The following is a 20808-nucleotide window of genomic DNA, read 5'->3' as shown; positions in this document are numbered from 1 at the left end:
GATTCATGTGGGAGGTTCTTAAACTGTTGTTCGTTTTTTCAGCTTGGGCTACAAACATGCAATATGGATAAGCTTGGCAGAATTCTACTTTTCTTCCTTTATAATTTTGATAGATGATATTGATGTTTATTTTAACCATTATTTAGATTTTTATCTATTTTAATTTTCACAGTTGTGAAAAATTATGCATTTAAGCATTTTTATTTTATTTGTATCAATTTAAATTTTCACAGTTGCAGGAAATTATGAGATGACATTATTAATGATAGTAGATGTTGAGATTCAAAAGGTTAAAGCTTTATGAACCATTTAAACACAAATTGTCAACATCGCATGTCAACACATACAAAGTAAATATCCTTAAATCAACAGCTCATAGCTGTTTTTACTGTTCATTTGCTAGTTCAGGTAATAAACCGAATTCAAAAATCTAAATCACTGGATTTTGACTCTAAGAAGTCCTCAAGCAGCATTTTTCTTACTTTGCCTATCTGTAAACTTCGATTATTTATCAATGGAAATATTTTTTTTGTCAGTGTGTGTGCACAGTTAAATCAACGTTTACTGACATTTACTGGTAAAAATCTAATCCTTGCAAACTTAATATGGGCTTACACCATCCCTTCAGCATAGTCACCCCATATTTCCTATATCCTGGGATGGCATTCATCACCTGACCCAGTCCTTACCTTCCTCCATGCGCACACACATTCACAAAGGACTGACTGTGGTATATCCCTGTGACTGTTTGTCACTCAGGAGCTGCTATGCTGGAGATCAGGGGTGGGGGGAGGGAGGAAATAAATGAAATAAGCAGGGGGTCATGTATACTAGTGGGGCAGCAAAGAAAATAGCAGAGCATGCCCCACAGCTGTACATTACTGCGTAGTGTGGCTCTTGTTTTGCCACTATTTTTTTGTTGTATCTCCAACCAAAGCTAGACATTATTGCTCTGTGTCAGCATTGCTGGATTCTCCTGGTCTGCAGAATGTGTCTTGGAGCTTGCAGCAACTTGGCACATGCAGACAGTGCTGTTGGAACTGTCTGTTTCCAAGAAAATTGAGGTAATTTTTCAGTGTGGGAGAATGTTAGTGTTTGTGGGTCACTGTTGTTCTGACTTGGTTTATAAAGCTGCATGTGGCACTCTCTGTTATCCAAATTGAATTCAAGGTCAATGAGATCATTGCAAACATGCCCCATATGTAGAGTGTGAACTAAATGGAAGCTTTGAATTCAGATTTATTACTTGATCATTAAACTGACAGGTAATTCCCTAACACTGATACATTGCACTGATTCTGATAGCCAGTATCAGGGGGTAGCCGTGTTAGTCTGTATCCACAAAAACAACAAGGAGTCCAGTGGCACCTTAAAGACTAACAGATTTATTTGGGCATAAGCTTTCATGGGTAAAAACCCCACTTCTTCAGATGCATGGAGTGAAAATTACAGATGCAGACATAAATATACTGACACATGAAGAGAAGGGAGTTTCCTCACAAGTGGGAACCAGTGTTGACAGGGCCAATTCGATCAGGGTGGATGTAGTCCACTCCCAACAATAGATGAGGAGGTGTCAATTCCAGGAGGGGCAAAGCTGCTTCTGTAAAGGAAAATAACAGAACATCACTGGCCATCACGTACAGCCCCCAGCTAAAACCTCTCCAGCACATTATTAACGATCTACAACCTATCCTGGAAAACGATCCCTCACTCTCCCAGACCTTGGGAGACAGGCCAGTCCTTGCTTACAGACAGCCCCCCAACCTGAAGCAAATACTCACCAGCAACTACACACCACACCACAGAAACACTAACCCAGGAACCAATCCCTGTAGCAAACCTCGTTGCCTACTCTGTCCCCATATCTACTCTAGTGACACCATCAGAGGACCCAACCACATCAGCCACACCATCAGAGGCTCATTCACCTGCACATCTACTAATGTTATATATGCCATCATGTGCCAGCAATGCCCCTCTGCCATGTACATTGGCCAAACCGGACAGTCCTTACATACAAGAATAAATGGACACAAATCAGACAGGAAGACACAGTTAGGCCCTGATCCTGCAGTCGGATCTTTGCAGGTGGGTCCTTGTGCCTGTGTGTAGCCCTGGTTCCTTGCTTGGACACAAGGATCCACCTATGGGGATGTGACTGCATTAGTTAAATAGCTGATAATCTCTTTCCCTTCTGTGTGTTGGAAGGGGGACTGGGCGGGGAGGTGTTGGTGTTTTTTTGAGAGAAGAACAGAACACTCTATCCTCTTATATAAATATTTCAGTCCCATTTCAGCTACCAGCTTCTCAGACCAGTATCACTCAATGAGGGTAAGAGATTAAGGCCCTCAATCTTGTATCAGGATTTTCAACAGCAGACCCCCTGCATTAGTATGATGTCCCATGGAAGCAGGGGTCCACACTAGCAGATCCCGATGCAGGATTGGGGCCTATACAGGAGTTAGTGGCCTGCAGTTGAGCCACCACATTCACACTGAGGTTTTTGCTATCTAGATAGGGACAATGGACAAAAGACTTCATTAAAAAAAAAAAAAAAGCACACAGGGTAAATGCCCACTCAGTCCTCTCAGGTCTGTGCTCAATGGAAGTCTTTGAACCAATATAAGATAAACAGCTGTTGCCCAGCCTGCAAATAAAGTGTGAAATCTGGTATGGCTTTGGACCCCTTTACAAATGGTAAGTGTAACGTGGGTACTTACATTTCACTCCTGGTAGCTTGTTTGTTCAATGATCTCATTATTAGTATTAAGGATTTTGCACAATCAGAAGTAAATTATAGGAAATACTGCTTTTGAAATTCTTCTGGGCAGGATGTGCATTTTTATTAGATTACCTCATCCTTGGAGAGAGAAGAGCAGGTCTGTCCAAAGTAGATTCTGATATAGAAGGCTGGCTGCCAGGCATAGTTTCAGTTTCTGGGTTTACACTCTCGAGCGTGTAGTAGAGTTGAATGATTTGATTTCAATGACCGGTGTGTCCAACACAACAAAATACCGAAAAGTGGTAGCCACTGTCATCAGGGTTAATCATTTTGAATTTAAAGTTTATTTTAAGTAGAAAATATACTAGACTGTTGACATTGAATGCCCTCTGGCAAGAATTCAGCAGGTCCACATGGTAGTGTTTATTTTTTTCTCCCTTATAAAAAGAATGATCATCTTAGTCTTTCTTTCTTTCTACATACGTCTGCTCCTGATGAGCCAGTGGTGCAACAGGCTTAAATGACATCACAAATAAGGGGGGTCATAAGGTACACATCTGTCTGGGCCCCACTATCATCTTAAAAGCATGCCACGTCTGTGGATAGGTAGGGAGGTGTCTATATCTGCGTGCAACAGCCTTATCAGTCTCACAAAGGCTGTACGTCAACCCATCTGTCTCACTGCCACTAGCCCCACTGGTTGTAGTGAAACTGTCACTTCCACAATATGTGAGACCAATAACATAGATCCTTAAAGTCCTTCGTGTGAGGGAGTCAGAGGGTATGTCTGCATGGGAATAAAAGACCCATGGCATGGCCACATCTGGCCCAGGTCAGCTGACTCAGGTTTGCAGGGCTTGGGCTGCAGGGCTAAAAATTGCGTAGCTGTTCGGGCTTGGGCTGGAGTGTAGGCTCTGGGACCCTCCCACCCAGGGCCCTCCCTAGGGGGGTGCAGGGCCTTGGACATAGGCACTGAGTTTCTATCTGCTTAGGGGGTACTCCAGCACAAGCCTGAACATCTACAAAGCAATGTTATGGCCCTGCAGCCCGAGCTCCGCAAGCCCTAATCAGCTGACCTGGTCCAGCTGTGGGTACTTCATTGCTGTGCAGACATATCCATAGAGGCTAGCAGTAAGAGCACTGTTTTGCTTGAGGCTTTCAGATGCTCTCCTGTGACATGAAGAAGAAATCTGAACTGAGTTAGTGGTTTAAGCTTTATTCTGGGTGCAAGGTCATTTGTTGCCATTTTTATAATTTTGCAATATTTAATTATATTTTTCAAGTTGTGTATGTTGCCCTGTATATGTAAATAATGTTACCATTTGTGACAGGATCCCCCTGGAGTGCAGCCTGGGACTCTGGGACCACTGTGTTCCCTTAACTCTTTCCAGCCTGGGCTGTCTCTCACAATGCCTTGCTAGTGACCAGCAGCAAGCCCCTCCAGGTGCTGTGATCACTCAGCACAACAGCATGTGGAGCCCCACACCCAGCTATATTGAATGAATGCTCCCAGAGCCACTCATGAATCACACAGGGAAAGGCATCAGAGCCAAATCCCGCCTCTCCCTACCCCCCCTGCCCCCCAGCTCCCAGCACTGTATCCCAGGAATATACCGTCTTTCACTGCTCAAGATGGGCAGTGAAAATTTATTGATTGATTTACCATTTCAACAATGGAAAGTGAACATACACCAGCCTTTGACAAACCTGAGCAGACCCACACTTCATTCAAACACACTGGTAAAGATAAACAATTAAACAAATGTATTGACTATAAAAGGTAGATTTTAAGTGATATTTAAGTGATAGGCAAAAAGTCAGAGTTAGTTACCAAAAGAAATGAAATATAAGCACACAGTCTAAACTCTCAACCCTATTAGACTGGGCAGCAACTAGATTAACTAGTTTTCTCGCCCCACTGGATATTGCAGTCTTTAATATACAGGATTGTTCCTTAAACCTGGGCCAATCTCCTCTGTTGGAGTCTTGTCTTCTCAGTGTCTTGGTTGCTTGCAGTGTAGGTGGGGGCAGGAGAAAGCCAAGCCTGGGCCCCCTGTGTTCAGTTTTATTCTCTCAGTCCATGTGCTTGTAGAACACAAGTCCAGGCATGTCTGGGGGGCATTCCTGAGTCTCCAGGCAAAGTTGAGCAATCCCCCTGGTGTGGCCTCATGTAGGTGAGTCATTGAATTGTAGCTCCCTTGCTGGACAATGGCTGTTGATGGGTTGTTTGACACCCCGCCCGGGCTTTGGTTACTTTCCTTGCTGTTGCCTCTGGGGAGCTAATATCTGGCTGATTCTCCAGTTGACAGCATGTTTTAGTGACAATCATACAACACAATTCTCATAACTTCAGATGCATTAATGATATACATATATGGACAGAGCAATGACTTTCAGCAGATTGGAACCTTTTCCTGATACCTTATAAGGCATGCTTTATATGTAAGATCACAATTATATACAGATGAGGAATATGGGGGCTACAGGGTGTGCCCTCAAGATATAGAACATCACACAATTATACTTTGTTTTTCTTTGATTTCCATGTTTCAGATTACATACTCATCACAATGTGACAGCCTGGATTTTTGTCGCTGTATCCCGAGCTTCTGTAAATTGGTGGTGATATGTCCAAATTATGGCTGTCAAGTGATTAAAAAAATTAATTGAGATTAATCGCACTGTTAAACAATAATAGAATACTATGTATTTAAATATTTTTGGATGTTTTCTACATTTTCAAATATATTGATTTCAGTTACAACACAGAATACAAAGTGTACAGTGCTCACTTTATATTTATTTTTGATTACAAGTATTTGCACTGTAAAGAAACAAAAGAAATAGTATTTTTAATTCACCTAATACAAGTACTGTAGTGCAATCGCTTTATCATCAAAGTTGAACTTACAAATGTAGAATTATGTACAATTATGTATGCATTCAAAAATAAAACGATGTAAAATTTTGGAATTTGCAAGTCCACTCAGTCCTACTTCTTGTTCAGCCAATCGCTCAGACAAGCAAGTTTGTTTACATTTGTAGGAGATAATGCTGCCCACTTCTTGTTTACAATGTCACCAGAAAGTGAGAACAGGCATTCTCATGGCACTGTTGTAGCCGGCGTCACAAGATATTTAAGTGCCAGACGCGCTAAAGATTCATATGTTCCTTCGTTCTTCAATCGCCATTCCCGGGGACATGTGTCCATGCTGATGACAGGTTCTGCTCGATAACAATCCAAAACAGTACACACCGATGTATGTTCATTTTCATTAACTGAGTCAGATGCCACCATCAGAAGGTTGATTTTCCTTTTTGGTCGTTCAGGTTCTGTAGTTTCCACATCAGAGTGTTGCTCTTTTAAGACTTCTGAATGCATGCTCCACACCTCATTCCTCTCAGATTTTGGAAGGCATTTCAGATTCTTAAACCTTGGGTCCAGCGCTGTAGCTATCTTTAGTAATCTCACGTTGGTACCTTCTTTGCATTTTGTGAAATCTGCTGTGAAAGTGTGCTTAAAATGAACAGCATGTGCTGGGTCATTATCCGAAACTGCCAAAACCATGAAATATATGGCAGAATGCAGGTCAAACAGAACAGGGGACATACAATTCTCCCCCAAGGAGTTCAGTCACAACTTCACACATGAAGGAATCAAATTCCATTTTGAAGATTTCAAATTCTGTGATTAAACTGGTGGATTGTTAGTCCAAGGTTATAGAGAGGGAGATGGAGAAGAGAGAATATACACTACCACAGGAAATAAGTTACAGGAAAAAACACATGGGATAGCTAGGAGCTATATTTCACTGTGTATATGATATTGAGAACTCCTTTCTGGGTTCGGGCTATTTGTAGCGATTTTGATATTCACATACTAATGTACAGTGCATACATTTAAAACTTTATTGCATCTCCTTATTGTTCCTGTTTAATTGTGTTTCTGGTATGTCATCCAACTCCTTCCTGTCCCATTTGGGGACAGCACTTTTTATATATATAGATGGCGACTTAAGTTATTAAATTCAATTTTGTTGTGAAAAATTGAAACAGAATTACATGTTATGTTAGTATAATATAAGATGCAGGAGCACCAGCATATTGTGATTGCAGTGGTCACATTGCCTGGGGGAGACTGGAAAAGGCTTATATGATATCCAGTCCATCTCCCTTCCCATGCATAATTGTTTTCTGCTGTACATTTTGTATTGTCTTCAAGAGTTAGCTAATTCCCTAATGGCCTAAAATGAATATATTCCATTTTTATTGACTTATATATGTTCACAATTTTCAAAGGATCCTGGGCCTGTTTTATATAAATCATTATTTTACAGGGTCTTTTTACTTATTGATTATTCAGATCTCTTGTCTTTGTTTTTCTTGCAGAAGTCCAACTTTTAAAGAGGAGCTCAGGATCTCAGCAATTTGTGAATTATTAATTTCATCCTTCCTTTCATTTTATTGTTTAATTTTATTTATTTTGAATTTATATATAAAAGGATACCTTTCCCTGGATGTTAACTTTTTCTTATATTTTCTGGGAGTTAATTTATCACAATAAAAATCACAATAGATAAATGGCAGCATGCCACAAAATCCTGCCCTTCTGCAGAGAAAAATAACAAAAATCCTCATCTCTTTTTCCCAAAATTTACTTCTGCCCCACTCCGTTCAGCCCTCCCCAAACGTCTTTGCAGCATGCCGTGATGGTAACCAGATTTGGGATATTTTGGACAGGAGGTTAAGGGAGAGAGAGTTCTACAGTTAGGTGGTATCAGGGTAGCAGCCGTGTTAGTCTGTATCCAGAAAAAGAACAGGAGTACTTGTGGCACCTTAGAGACTAACAAATTTCTTTGAGCATAAGCTTTCATGAGCTACAGCTCACTTCATCGGTGTGGTAGTCACTGAGCATGCCCTGCCAGCACCTCTCTCTCTTACAAACTTAATGATCATTAGCTTCAGTCCCTCTGATAATTGCAACTGTGACAGGATTGCATGGGGGAAAAAGGTGATCTCTGAAGTAGGTAAATCCTAGGCCAGTGTCAACCGCTTAAATTTCAACAGACAGCCAATGCAGGTCATGAAACACCAGTATCCTGTTCACAGAGCAAGATACTCCACTTAGCAGCAGGCAAAGTGTAGCATTCTGCAGTAGCTTCAGCTTTCAGAAACTTGGGTTTAAGGTTTTCCCCCTGCAGAACATGTTGCAGAAGTCCTGATCTAACGGTGGTGAGAAGTTCCTTCCTAGCCCTGTCAGTGGATGGTTGGTTTATGCCCAGAATCAGTAGAGTTTATATCCCTTATCTTAAAAATTCAGTCTAGAAATTCTGGATGTGCTCACTATTCATATTAATTTCTAGGTCTCTCCCTCCCCTTTTTTTTAATTCGTTGTCCTTGGCCTCAATGATATCTTGTAACTGTAGATTCAAGAGGTTAATTGTCATTTTCTTAAATTGTTTCCTCTTATCAGTTTTAAACTCTTCACCTTTCACTTTAATTGAATATCCCTTTGTTCATATACTTTGAAAGATAAAGGATAAGTATGATAATGGACTTGAATGACCTAAACTGTAACTCCTGAGGTTCTCTGATAACTTGGACTCTCATTATTTATGAAATAGTTATTTAGTCTTTATTAACAACATTTGATTACAAAGCAAACAGTTGAAGTAAAAGCTTTTGTTTGTGTCTTTGATTTCTCTGTTGGTACTATTAACATTGCATACAGAAATATTACGTGTGTGCAGCCTGAATCTGTGGTCCAAACTGCTTCAGGTATTCATGTTAATTCATTCATTATTGCTTGGAGAGGAAAAAAAATTAGCTTCTAAATGAGTTTTTTAACAAGCCGTGGAGAATGAAAACTAAACTGTTGTGCTTTGATGTCTTGGAATTTACTCTTAGTCCTTTTAATATGGGTCAGGTAACCTAATCACAACAATCACATTCTTTGTTAGCAGTCTCAGCAGGGAAGGCAGGAATTGATTTGGCATGGAGACTAACCTCTCACCCCTTCAGGTGGTCCCCTCAGGAAAGCATGGAGGCACATAAATGGATTAGTGTGGGGAACCTTACACTGCTGGCTGTTAGTTCAACACTTTCCATGAGCATTACATTCATCTGGTTGTGACAATAGTACAGCTCTGTGCAACAAGTGAAACACAGATCTATTTCCATTCCATTCCTGTTTTCACATTTGTTTTTGTATTCCCTTTTCAGACTAAGCTTTTCCATTGCATTTGTACCCTCAGTTCATAGTAATATGATGGGAATATGACTAATGTAGATCAGTATCCTAATTGTTTTAACCAATAATGACTGATGGGTGGGGTATTTCCTGGCAGCTAGTGACCATCTGGAGGAGGCCTTTAACCCATCTGGTAATTAACTGCCAGGAAATGATTGACTCTGAGGTTGTTATAATCTGTTATAAACCAAATAGATTTTTTTTTCTTCTCTCACCATGTCTATTGCACTACCTACCTTATGTGCTCTCCCTGATGAATATTTTTTCTTTACTGAATAATTTATTATCTGTATATGTAGTTGTCCAAGATGCACCAGGAGCTTTACAGAAATAAAAAATGTGGTTGCTGCCCAGAAGAGTTTACAACCTGGGGCCTCAATCCTGCATTTGGATCTGTTCAGTGGACCCTTGTTGAATTAAAAGGGGCTCTACAACAGATGCGAAGGTCTGTCCACTCAGATTCAGTTGCCATATCAAGGCCTACATTTAGGTATAAAGCTACAAAATTGGAAACAGACAACAGGGGGATTATGGGTAGGGAAAATGATGGTTACAATAATGTGCAGCATCCCTAAAAGATATATGTAGATGAATGTTAGCATGTAGGATAGTTATATAACAGTAACCACCCAAGAAGCAGCATTGACTGGCTCTGGATGAGACCTATCTGTCAATGGTCAGAAGGACTCGTCACTCTAACGCAGAGCCTTGAAGAGGAGGAAAAATTGAAGGACTCTGGGCAGAGCCCCCGCAAAAGTCACTATTTGCTCATACCGTTCATAATGTTCCATGAATTGTGCGCAGCTCCGATTCTAATATCCTGATGGCATGTCATCAGTATGCATCTAATCACAAATGCAAACGGAATCTGTGTGATTTCTTCATTCATCTGACAGGAAACAACTATTTTAGGAGAAAAGAGCAGATAGGACCACTAATTATGAGATCTGAAGATGTGGGATTTTCATACCTCAGTTACAAATTGTAATCTGATCAAAAATTGAATCACAATTAGAAATGCACCATAGTGAATTAAAAAAGTGTGTCCTCTGAAAAACATTAAAACAAAAATATCTTTTAAAATGATACTATAAAATACTTATGGAAGCATTTGAACCCACATGTTGATAGAATTAATCACTTTATTGGTATGTAAACTCCACTTCATTTCATCGTATTTTATTTGTTTTGTCTGAGTATGGCAATAAAGTGCCAGCATTAAAAAGGTTCAGTAAATCAGCTCTGATACGTAGAAAGCAAATTGATGGAGGACTTAGTGTGCTTTTGTCTGTCATGCTTGCATTAGAAAATGCAGTTTTGCCTCATTGGTGCAGCCATGATTTCATTGGGCTATACAGCTTACATGTGGCAATGATTTCGTCTCATAATTAAGAAAACGTTTACAAATAAAGCCTGAGGAAGGAAGGAAAGAATGTTCAGAGTGATAAAAATTACAGACTTGTGAATGGGAAGTCTTTGAAGGGTATGCAGTGTGGGTAATCCTTGGTTTTAAAAGGAAATTTGTAAGTATTGATTAATGACACTGTGTTTTTTGTTTTTTGGGTTTAATATGGAGAATCTGCATATGATTAGAATGGGCCACTGCTAACTAAAGGCCAAATTCTGAACTTCTTACTCATTGCTTGGTCAGGGAATTTTCCACTGAAGCCAGAAGAGTTTATCTGAGCAAGGATTACAAGAAAATGAGCAAAGACTTCAGGATTTGGCTTTATGATTATATATCTTAGGCACTTAGGAAGTGGTGGAGATATTTTTACATGTCTGGTAGCACTGCATAGTTAAGGGTCCTTTATAAATCATCTTCAGGATGTGCATAACTTACAGCTAGACTGGTCCCTTGGGTATGTGGAAGGGGGAAATGTCAACTCCATGGCAACATATTCTGTCCCGAAGCCCTGTGAAGAGCTCTCTGTGGAGTTAATGGTTTATGAGCAGAGAGAGACTGGAAGGGGAGGGTGGAATTGGTTTACTGTTTGCATCATCTCTCCCTATTTCCCATGGGAACCACTAGGAAATCCACAGTCAAATGAATTCTGAGGCTGAATTAGCTTTTTGTATGGAGCCCTTCCACTCTGTGGAACCTTCCTTTAGGGGAGGGCTCCCAAGGCAGCTGTAAATAGGGAAAGCCCTGTCAGCACAGCTCCACCATGGTGAGTGACTTCAGAAGCACTAGGTCCCTGCATGGATAGCTCTGTCCTTTGATTACATAGGCAGATCCCCTGAGATCCAGACACTCTCTAGGCCAACCCCCTGCCTTTTGTTTAGGGATGAGAGCTCCATACCTTTTCCCCATCCCTGAGGAAATGATCTGGAGGCCTCTTCAGGAGTTTACCTGTTAGTGGGCTTTTCCACAGTGGGAAATGATCTGGCCCGTGTCTATGGAAACTCGCTCTTGTATGAAGCTGGCCTGTAAGGTTAAAGCCTAGCTGCAATTTGAAGACACAGAAGAGTAATGTAACATGGCTAATAATATTTGTGCCTTTACAGAAGAATAAAAGGAGGCAAATTTACTAATTCTGTGGCCTTTTTTGTGCTGTGACTTTAGAAGCAGATTTTATTTTTTAAAGGATGGTTTTGCAGTTCATTAATCCATACATAAAACAAAGCCCTTTAGGTATTGGGTATTTAACAATATGAGTTAACCCACAAAGATGCAGATAGTTTAAACCAGTCTAGTGTACATGTGCAGGAAATAATATCCAGACGCATGTCTGTTATATTTTGGATGTGATGGATAAGCCTGTATTACTTTGTCAGCGATCTCCTACAGAAAACAGTAAATGATTTTGTCGTGAACAATATAAAATCTCTGTAAAATTCCAACTCCCTCTTTTAATTCTTCTCCATCCCAGATTTTTCTAATAGTTCCTAACCCTTTCTTCTATTGTTGATTTATTTAAGTTTAAGCACTGAGTTTATGTATTCATGTACCGCTGTGATCTCCTTCACTGTGCTTTGCATCTGCAATGAGACAACTTATTTATTATCCATTTATGTAGGACTGTAAAGTGTGCACGGTACTTTACAACTGGTCAGCGTGCCATACAAGGAACGTCATCCCTGCTCTAAGGTGCTCATGGGCTAACGGCATAAATGGGAATATTTCTTTAAAGGGTTCTCAGAAGCTGCTTAAAAGACAAGATGGAAGAGGCTGCATTGAGATCCCTGACGCAATTTCAAAGCCAAAAGACTGGGCCCATTGTGTTCATTACAATGAAGGTGAAAGTGATCACTTGCTAGTGAGAGGCTCTGCTTGGTCTTGCTTTAGGTAAACAAAAGAAAAAGCCTCCTGTTTACAAATCCTCCTCACTCCCCCTAGGATGGATTAAAGGAAGAGAGAATGCTTAATGTCAACATCCTCCCTGTTCCAACATAACAATAAAATTACCCTTTTCAAACTAGAGCTCAAAGGCCACTGAAATCATCTTGAAAATGTTACTTTGTGTGTGTGTAAACAATGAGACAAAACTCACCCACTACTTAGGAACTGTTTGTAGCATGCTGATGGTACTAAATCTGCTATCAATAACTTTAGAGGCCACTGTTGTTCATTACAAACTCCATTTGTTTTGTTCCAATCTGAGTCCTTGTTAGTGTGCATAAAAGGCAATTTCTGCAGAAAGTCACGTCATAAAATGCAAAATTTTTAGTATTCTGCATTCTGAGTAAAATGAACACTACTGTAGTTTGAAAAAATATTTTGTGAAAATGGCTACATTGTTGTTATTCAGTGACCTAGATGTGTCATGGGAGGGCTGTGTAAAAACTGTCTATTGCACCCTGCCTTCAGATTTCGCTATCATTGTTCGTTCACAGATTCCTTACAGCGTGCTCTGTCCTGTGAAAACAGAAGAAGACATAGTCCCTGTTCCAGGGATAATCTCCTGCAAACATTTACTGTCAAGTGTAGTGCTCATTGCCACAGTAGTTCCATATGATATATCTACATGTCAGAATTTTTTGTGGTCAGACATGAATCTTAAATTGGCTGCTGCAATACTGACTGTCAATCAGTGTAGATGACCGAAAATCATGTTCAAACTTGTGTCAACTCTTAGTTAATCTGTTAGCTGATGTTATGCTGAACACAATTTGCTCTAGTTTATATTGGCCAGTCAGCTGTGGTCAGCATTGTGTCAGCAAACTCAACTCTTCACACTTCATGGTAAAATTTTATAATGCCCATCAACATCTGTAGGACTAATGACACTGAGCATCCTTCTGAAAATGTCTTATACAATTTTGAAGCTATGAAACCAATGTATTTATATAGAAATCTAATGGAGTCCAATAAAAACTACTCTAACTATAGAATTTAATAGAGAATGATAGTGTTTCTAGATTTTTTTAAACGTATAGAATTCTATAGCAGTGATAGATTTCTTTATTAAATTCTATAGGATGATTCAAATCCCTGTAGCAAGGGGTTTTTTTCTATTAAATTCAACAGCACTTTTCTAAAAGGACACTAGCTTAGCAGTAAATGTTTCCAGGAATGGCCCCTGCATTGTTAACTATTTTGAGGGAAACATTCTGCCAAGACTGCAATGCTATCAAATCTAGCAACACTCCACTGGGAGGTGACTGAAAAATCAGGAGAAAATGGCTGTCAGCATTTTGGAATAGACTGCCTTTTCCTAGATACATTCTGACAGTTTAACCAAATTATTCCAGCTAAACAACTTTATATAACAATAGTGAACTTATCAGTTGCTCCTGTATGTTTGTCATCCAGTTGTTTATATAAGATCTAAGAACATCTTAATAATTATATAATACCTTAGAAGGTTCTGAGATAGCTTTATCGCTTGTCTCCTAGGAAGGAAGGCTGTACATATTGGAGGATTTTCTTTTTGGGGCCTTTTTCATGCAAGTCTGGAAGTGCCTCTTAATTAGAAAAACTTCCAAATAAGGATAGGCCAAGTAACCTCCCCCCGACTGGAAAAAGTATTTTATTGCAGTAATAGTCCTGTTGGATATATTTATTAGTTTTATTTGCTTCTGTTCTATTAACATCTGTTGCATGCGTGAGATTTCATTGTTGTTGCTGACTTCTCTGAGGAGCGTTTTTGTACAAAACAAGGAAACATAATCATTAGAACACTGGCATCTTTCAGATTGTTAGACAGTTGATAGCCAATATGGGTATGCACGCATGTTTGCCTGTAGTCTCCAAAGGCCAAATGTAATATTGTTGATGGAGGTGGGGGTTATGCTAGTGCTTAAAAAACACCTAGATTTTTTAAAAAAAATCTTGATTTTCTTCAATATTATGTAAACAATAAGAATGCATGTATATAAACCTATTTATCCAGCTTTTGGTTAGCTGAAAGTCGGGCATGTCTCTACACATCTATGCATTTCTCTTCTGCTTAGCCCATACCCTGTTTTTCTAAAGACTTGTATTGTGACTGTCATACCAAAAAGAGAAAAGGCTACTCTTCACACAATTTCTTTTATTGGATGGGCTGGACACTTCCCATGAGTATACAGTGTATACTCCCAAAGGAATAATGGCTTCCTTGAAACAAGCAGATGTAGGGAACATTTTAAATATTAATCAAAAACTGTTCCTCCTCAACTCCAACCTCTCAGTTGGTAACTTTGTAATCTTGGCATAATGGTTTACTCTGAACTTTTCTCCTTGATCTTGTATTTTTGTGAAGCTGCCACTATAACAGTGGAAACTCCTACCTTGACTCCATTGCTATAGAAATCTTCATCTTCCACTTCATCTCCTCTTGAGTACTGCAACAACCTTCAGTATTGAATAACTAGAACTTGGGGAAGCAGACTTCATATGTACAGTGCTGTTGCTTGCCTTCTTGCACGTACAAAGAATATCTTATCCTCAAATGCCTTTACCACTATTCATCTCTGGACCCAGTTCAAAACTGTATAAGCCTTTCCCATGAGAATTTGACTTTATGCTACTTCTCACTCTCCCTGTTCTGTTAGCACCCAGCCTCATTCCCTCCATGCAATCTCACCGTTTTTGGGTGTAAAAGCCATTTTTCTGCAGGTCTTGCTATATGGAAGAGCCTATCTGTAACTCATCACCTCATTCACACTTTCAAACATTTCATATCTCAGCTGGAAATACAGCTTTTCCCCTTTGTCTTTACCTCTTGAGCTCTCTCATTTTTCTGTAATGTATTTATTATTTAACTTTGTCGTGGAACTATTTAAGTGTGAAAAGTATTTTGGAAAATGCTTCATATGAAAGATGCTACAAAATACAGTTAAATAATTGTAGTGCTGAAATGATCTTCAAATACTGTATGGAGTGTGTAACTCAATTTTTGTGTGTGTGTTAAATAACAATAAACTCAGTTATTCATTTGACGACATGCTATTTATTATGTGAAAGTCATTGTATGATATAAAGGTACATTTATAGAAGTGACCTTTTTCTCCCTACTTCTTCCCTAGTCAAAGGTTTATACTCGCACACCAACATTATATCTGGACTTCAAGCTGGACAAGGAGCCAAGCACATTCAGCACAAAGGTAGGAAAGATTGCATTGACCAGTTTAACAAAGACATTGAAGCCACTTCTCCTGTAATGGGTTGAGTATGAATCTCGGTATCTTTGTATCATTATAGGTAAAATATTCTCCTTATGGAGTGTTCTATATCCTCAGAGTTTAAAAGTTAGTTACCCTTGGCCAAATGCTGCCCTTGAATACAGGGGCATAATTCTCATTGATGTGAGTATCGTCCATGTATCCAAGGGCTGAAGATCCTCCCTGTATCTAAAGTATAATACTAGGTTATCAGGCCAAATTCTCGTGTCTGAAAACCATTAATAATTGGGAGATATAAAACTAGTCTAGATGTAAAACTACTACTAGATGTAAAACTAGATGTAATTTTGGGAGACTGGTTTGGAGAAAGGGATGTGCCTGGTTTGGATCCACTAGTTGGCAGTGACTAAAAATGATTACCATCCTCACCTGTGTAGTGGCTTGAGTGAAAGGATTGGTGCTCTCAGATTTGGGGTTGGGGGTTCACATCACAGTTGGCACTGTAGTATCTTTATCGCTGTTCTCAGTGGGGAGATTTCAAAGTAAAGCAGCAAGAGGACTAAACTACTCTCTTCCCTTCACTGCATTAAAGTTGAAGCTATTGGTGAGAGAATTTGCACACAGTTGCCTGTACTATGCCTTGTCTGTGGATAAATAGGGCCTCCACTCTCCGGGACTGTAAATCCCAATTTACAGCAGGGTTCAGTGGCCCTTCCCTCACTGTGGGGGTGGGCCTTCCATTACTTTGGTGGACTGTGCTCACCAGTCCCAGTCATTGGATAGGCTCACCACTAAATTCACTTCAGTTGGGAAACATTAAGAAGATTAAAACCAAACCAAACTAATAAACAACCTAAAGTTAATTGGTTAGCTCTCTGTATTGGCCCATGAGAAGCCACTTCAAATATCTTCAAGAATCAGCCATTTTCCTAATTTGATAGCAGAGAAGCAGTTTGACAAATGGTGGAACATTATTAAAGCACAGACTACTTGAGCCTTACAGTTTAGCTGTGGTATTTCAAACATTGTTCTCTCACTATTTCCTTGTATGTAGAGTTTTAATATAGCCTTTGTAGATTTGTTAATTAATAGATTACACTCTGTTGTATAGCAAATACCAATACAATTTGGAGGATTTCCCACCAAATCTACTGTAAAGAAGCATGGAAACAGTGTAACAATATGGGATTTTCATGTACATCCATTTTATTCTATAGTGACTACTAATGCACCCTATTTCCAATTTTTTTTCTGGGTCATCTTCGTGATCCCTTCAGACTAGACGCATCTAAGAGTTCAGCAGCAGGTCAGTTACTTTGCTTCCTCAGAAAACAGATGTTTATGCACAGTATTTTTACAATAGCAGCCGAAGCAAGTCAGTAAAATGTTGCCCATTACATTCTATGTCACTTGCAAAGAATCTAGGGCCCAATCCTCCTTCATGCGGTAACCCTTACTCTCGTGAACAGTCCCAGTGACTTCAGTAGGGCTCCTCATATGTGTAAAAATTGGCAGGACTGGTCTCATAATTAGCAAAATCTCCATCATTACCAAATTCCTTCACATTTGCAACACATTTTTGCTTGTTAGCTTGGTAAAAAAGAATTCTGTGTTGTTCATTGCTGTAACTGTTGTAAAGTATTTGCATAACAAATTGATTTTACTTCTAGTAAAACAATGTAGAGTTGTTCGCTGTCTTACATTTATGGCGGGGGAGGAGGGAGATAATCTCAGAATTTCGGAACATGCTGCATATACAGAAAAACAAATTACCTGTATATGCATTTGTCACAGATTTCATCAGATACATTACTCATGTACCATACAAATAGTAAATGTGACAAGTTTGGCCTGACATCTCATCTCAAAATATATATATACCATGCCGTCATTCTGTTTGTGTGTGAATATATAGCAAACTGTCAATCTTTAACGGCTGTGTTCACTCCATTGCACATAATGGGCCAGAACTTGGCCTCCAATAACACTGCTTTTAATAGGACAGCTGGGGTTTCTCTCAGTGTGGGGGATAGCTAGGTGCAAAAGCTGATACCCTTCCCCTTCTTGGAGGTATGTCAGGTGTGAGAGGAGGCGTGGCAGTCCCTGGCTGTGGAATGGCCCCTATAATTAGGAGACTCTGGCTTCAATTTAGTAACGTATTTAAATACCTGCTTATGTCTCATTCACTTAATGGACTTAAGCCCATGCTTAAGTGCACTGCTGAACTGAAGCCTGTAACCCAGCCTTCTGTGTGCGTGAAGGTGCAGTGCATAATTAAGCAGTATTCTATTTGCTATAAAACCAGTTCTTTTCAACCCCTTTATAAACGGTGTTACGTGCCTGCTACAACATGGATGTTTCAGAGAGTGTCTGTAGATAAGCATAATCAAATTGAGCATTACCCTTTCATCATGCTTTTCTCTCTCTCTGTATGTTACCAAATTTCCAGTACAAAATGTCAAATCTAATATTGTGCACTGGGCAGGAAGGAAATCAGCTTATGGGAGCACCCAATGGCTCACCCCCAAAAGGACAACCTATCAATAGAGCATCTTGCAAGTCTTGGCTGGTTCATTTCTTTTCTTTGATATTTCTTCAAAAAGAATTCTCATTGTAATTGTTTTATATATTGTAACTTCACGGTACCTTTTTTCTTATTGTCTGAGGGTTGCTCATCTTGTGTTGTAACTGTTGAAATGCTTGTCATATGTGTGTTGCTTTTATGATGATGATGTACCTCCGTAGGTGGTGTGGACTGAGAGAGAGAGCACTTCAGTAAATGTTTTTACTATACATTTGTGCAGGAGCATGATTTCCCTTGTGTGCAAATGTGGGAGAATGGCATATGAGGTGCAGCTTGGCATTTTATGAAATACTGAGGCCAGTTCTCGCCACAGAAAGGCAGGCACAACTCCCATTGAGGGCCATCCTCTTGCTGAGGATGGTGGCAGGGGCCAATATGACCTCACTTTCTCCCTGTCCTCTTGTGGTTCCTTCCCAGTCCTTCCCCCATTGAGATAGGTTCTTCTTTCTCCCGCAAGGTGCTTAGGCGGTGTGACATTGCACTCTATGTGATTTTATAAAAATATGCTAATGAGTGTGAATATAATGTAACTGGAATATGCTTCATGCAAAAGGTCTCTTGTAAGGTATCATTACAAAGCTTATAATCTACTGAGTGTGGTCATCTTATTTGGATAAATGTATCACTCTTGTATCTGAAACTAGTGTGACAGGGCAAGGCCAGATGGCTATAGAAAAGTAGTGGGAGATAGCTATATTAGCCCCAGGCTAAACAAATCCCTGGTACCAGGATAAGTGAAATGGCAGCTGCTCCAGGTCAATTAAGACACCTGGGGCCAATTAAGAACTTTCCAGAGGGCAGGGAGAAGGCTAGGTTGATTGGGACACCTGAAGCCAATCAGGGGCTGGCTGAAAGTAGTTAAAAGCCGCCCAGTCAGTCAGGTGGGGGTGCATGTCAGGAGCTGTGGAAGGAAGTTGTGCTGTTGGAGAGGCTGAGTAGTACACACCATATCAGGCACAAGGAAGGAGGCCCTGAGGTAAGGGTGAAGTGGAGCTTGAGGAAGTGAGGGCTGCTGTGGGGGAAGTAGCCCAGGGAATTGTACATGTCATGTTTCTAAAAAGTCAGCTACCATAGCTGAAACTATTAGGGTCCCTGGGCTGGAGCCCGGAGTAGAGGGTGGGCCCGGGCTGCCTCCTGCCCCCCATTTGCCCCCTGATTAATCACTGAGACTGGGAGACAACAGAGACTGTGCAAGGAAGGATAGCTTCTCCTCACCTCCCTCGCTGGCTTATGATGAAAATGGCTCAATAGTCTGTGACCCTTGTCTCTAGAGAGAGAAAGGTTATGTAGAGGGTCATGGTGAGCCTCTGAGGCCAGTGAAATCTGCCAGGAAACGCAGGACCCACAGAGGCAAGGACAGAACTTTGTCACACTAGAAATATGAAATATAACTCTGAGGTCCTATTGTAGTTATGCAAAGTGTGGACCATTAATGGGTGGTTTGGAATCTTAACGGCTCCCATTAACCAGGACAATTACCTGTAGATGGCTCTGTTTTACTTGTAAGTCTTCCTGTATACCTGTGGGCTGGCAAGTGGGTAATGAAGTCTTACAGTGACGTGATCATGTTACGTGAACTGGAATCCATCTTTAACCTAGTGCTTTTCCATTGAGAAGAGGGGTGGGAACCCAGAGGGACAAAGGATTCCCACCTTAAGCAAAAGATATATAAGTGGGTGGAACAGAACAAAGGGGTGCCATCATGAGAAATCCCCTAGCTACCACCTGAGATGGAACAAGGGCTGTACCAGGGAAAGGATTGTGCCCAGACCAGGAAGGTGTCCAGTGTGTGAAAGATATTTATTGAAACATCTGAGGGTGAGATTTTATTTGTATTCAGTTTTATTACTGTACTAGACTTAGACTTGCATGTTTTATTTTATTTTGCTTGGTAATTCACTTTGTTCTGCCTGTTACTACTTGGAACCACTTAAATCCCACTTTCTGTATTTAATAAAATCACTTTTTACTTATTAATTAACCCAGAGTATGTATTAATACCTGGGGGGGGGAGCAGGAGGGGTAGACAGCTGTACATATCTCTCTGTCAGTGTTATAGAGGGTGAACAATTTATGAGTTTACCCTGTATAAGCTTTATACAGGGTAAAACGGATTTATTTGGGGTTTGGACCTCATTGGGAGTTGGGCATCTAAGTGTAAAAGACAGGAACACTTCCTAAGTTGCTTTCAGTTAAATCTGCAGCTTTGGGGCACCTGGTTCAGACCCTGGGTCTGTCTTGGAGCAGAGAGGGTGCTGGAGTCCCAAGCTGGTAGGGAAAGCAGGGGCAGAAGTAGTCTTGACACATCAGTTGGTGTTCCCAAGGGGGTTTCTGTGATCCAACCCATCACAGCGGGATCAGGGCCTCCCTGCTTATTCTTACCTCTCCTTAGAAGATTAGGGTCCTTCCCTCCGACTGGGTCCTTGTGGTGGGGGCAAGAGCCCCATGGCACCACTTGCTGGGGATCCATGGGACTGTCTTCCTGTGAAGGGGTTGCTCTTCCACCTCACTGGGGGCGGATGCAGCCCACACAATGGGGAGAATGGGCCTGATCTGTCTCCTGTTGAGTAGAGCTCATTGCGTATTTTCTGACAAAATGTTTTTTGCTGGAAAACGCTACTTTGTCAAAACTGAAAGTGTTCATGGATGAATCTTCCCCTTTGAAAAAAAATGGAAAAAAATATTTTCCTATTTTGGAAC

General features: G+C 40.4%; 1 protein-coding gene across 1 annotated transcript in view; it reads left to right on the top strand.

Annotated features, from left to right (window-relative positions):
- Nucleotides 1-20808, top strand: part of PIR (pirin) — a 62202-nt gene that overhangs the window by 17075 nt on the left and 24319 nt on the right. Inside the window, 2 exon segments of the mRNA XM_007070527.1 lie at nt 15429-15506; nt 20501-20527. Coding sequence (XP_007070589.1) covers nt 15429-15506; nt 20501-20527 — 105 coding nt within the window.

This window comes from Chelonia mydas, chromosome 1, assembly GCF_015237465.2.
Source record: "Chelonia mydas isolate rCheMyd1 chromosome 1, rCheMyd1.pri.v2, whole genome shotgun sequence".
NCBI lineage: Eukaryota > Metazoa > Chordata > Testudines > Cheloniidae > Chelonia > Chelonia mydas.
Note: the sequence above shows the minus strand (reverse complement) of the source record. Positions and strands in the feature narration are given on the sequence as shown.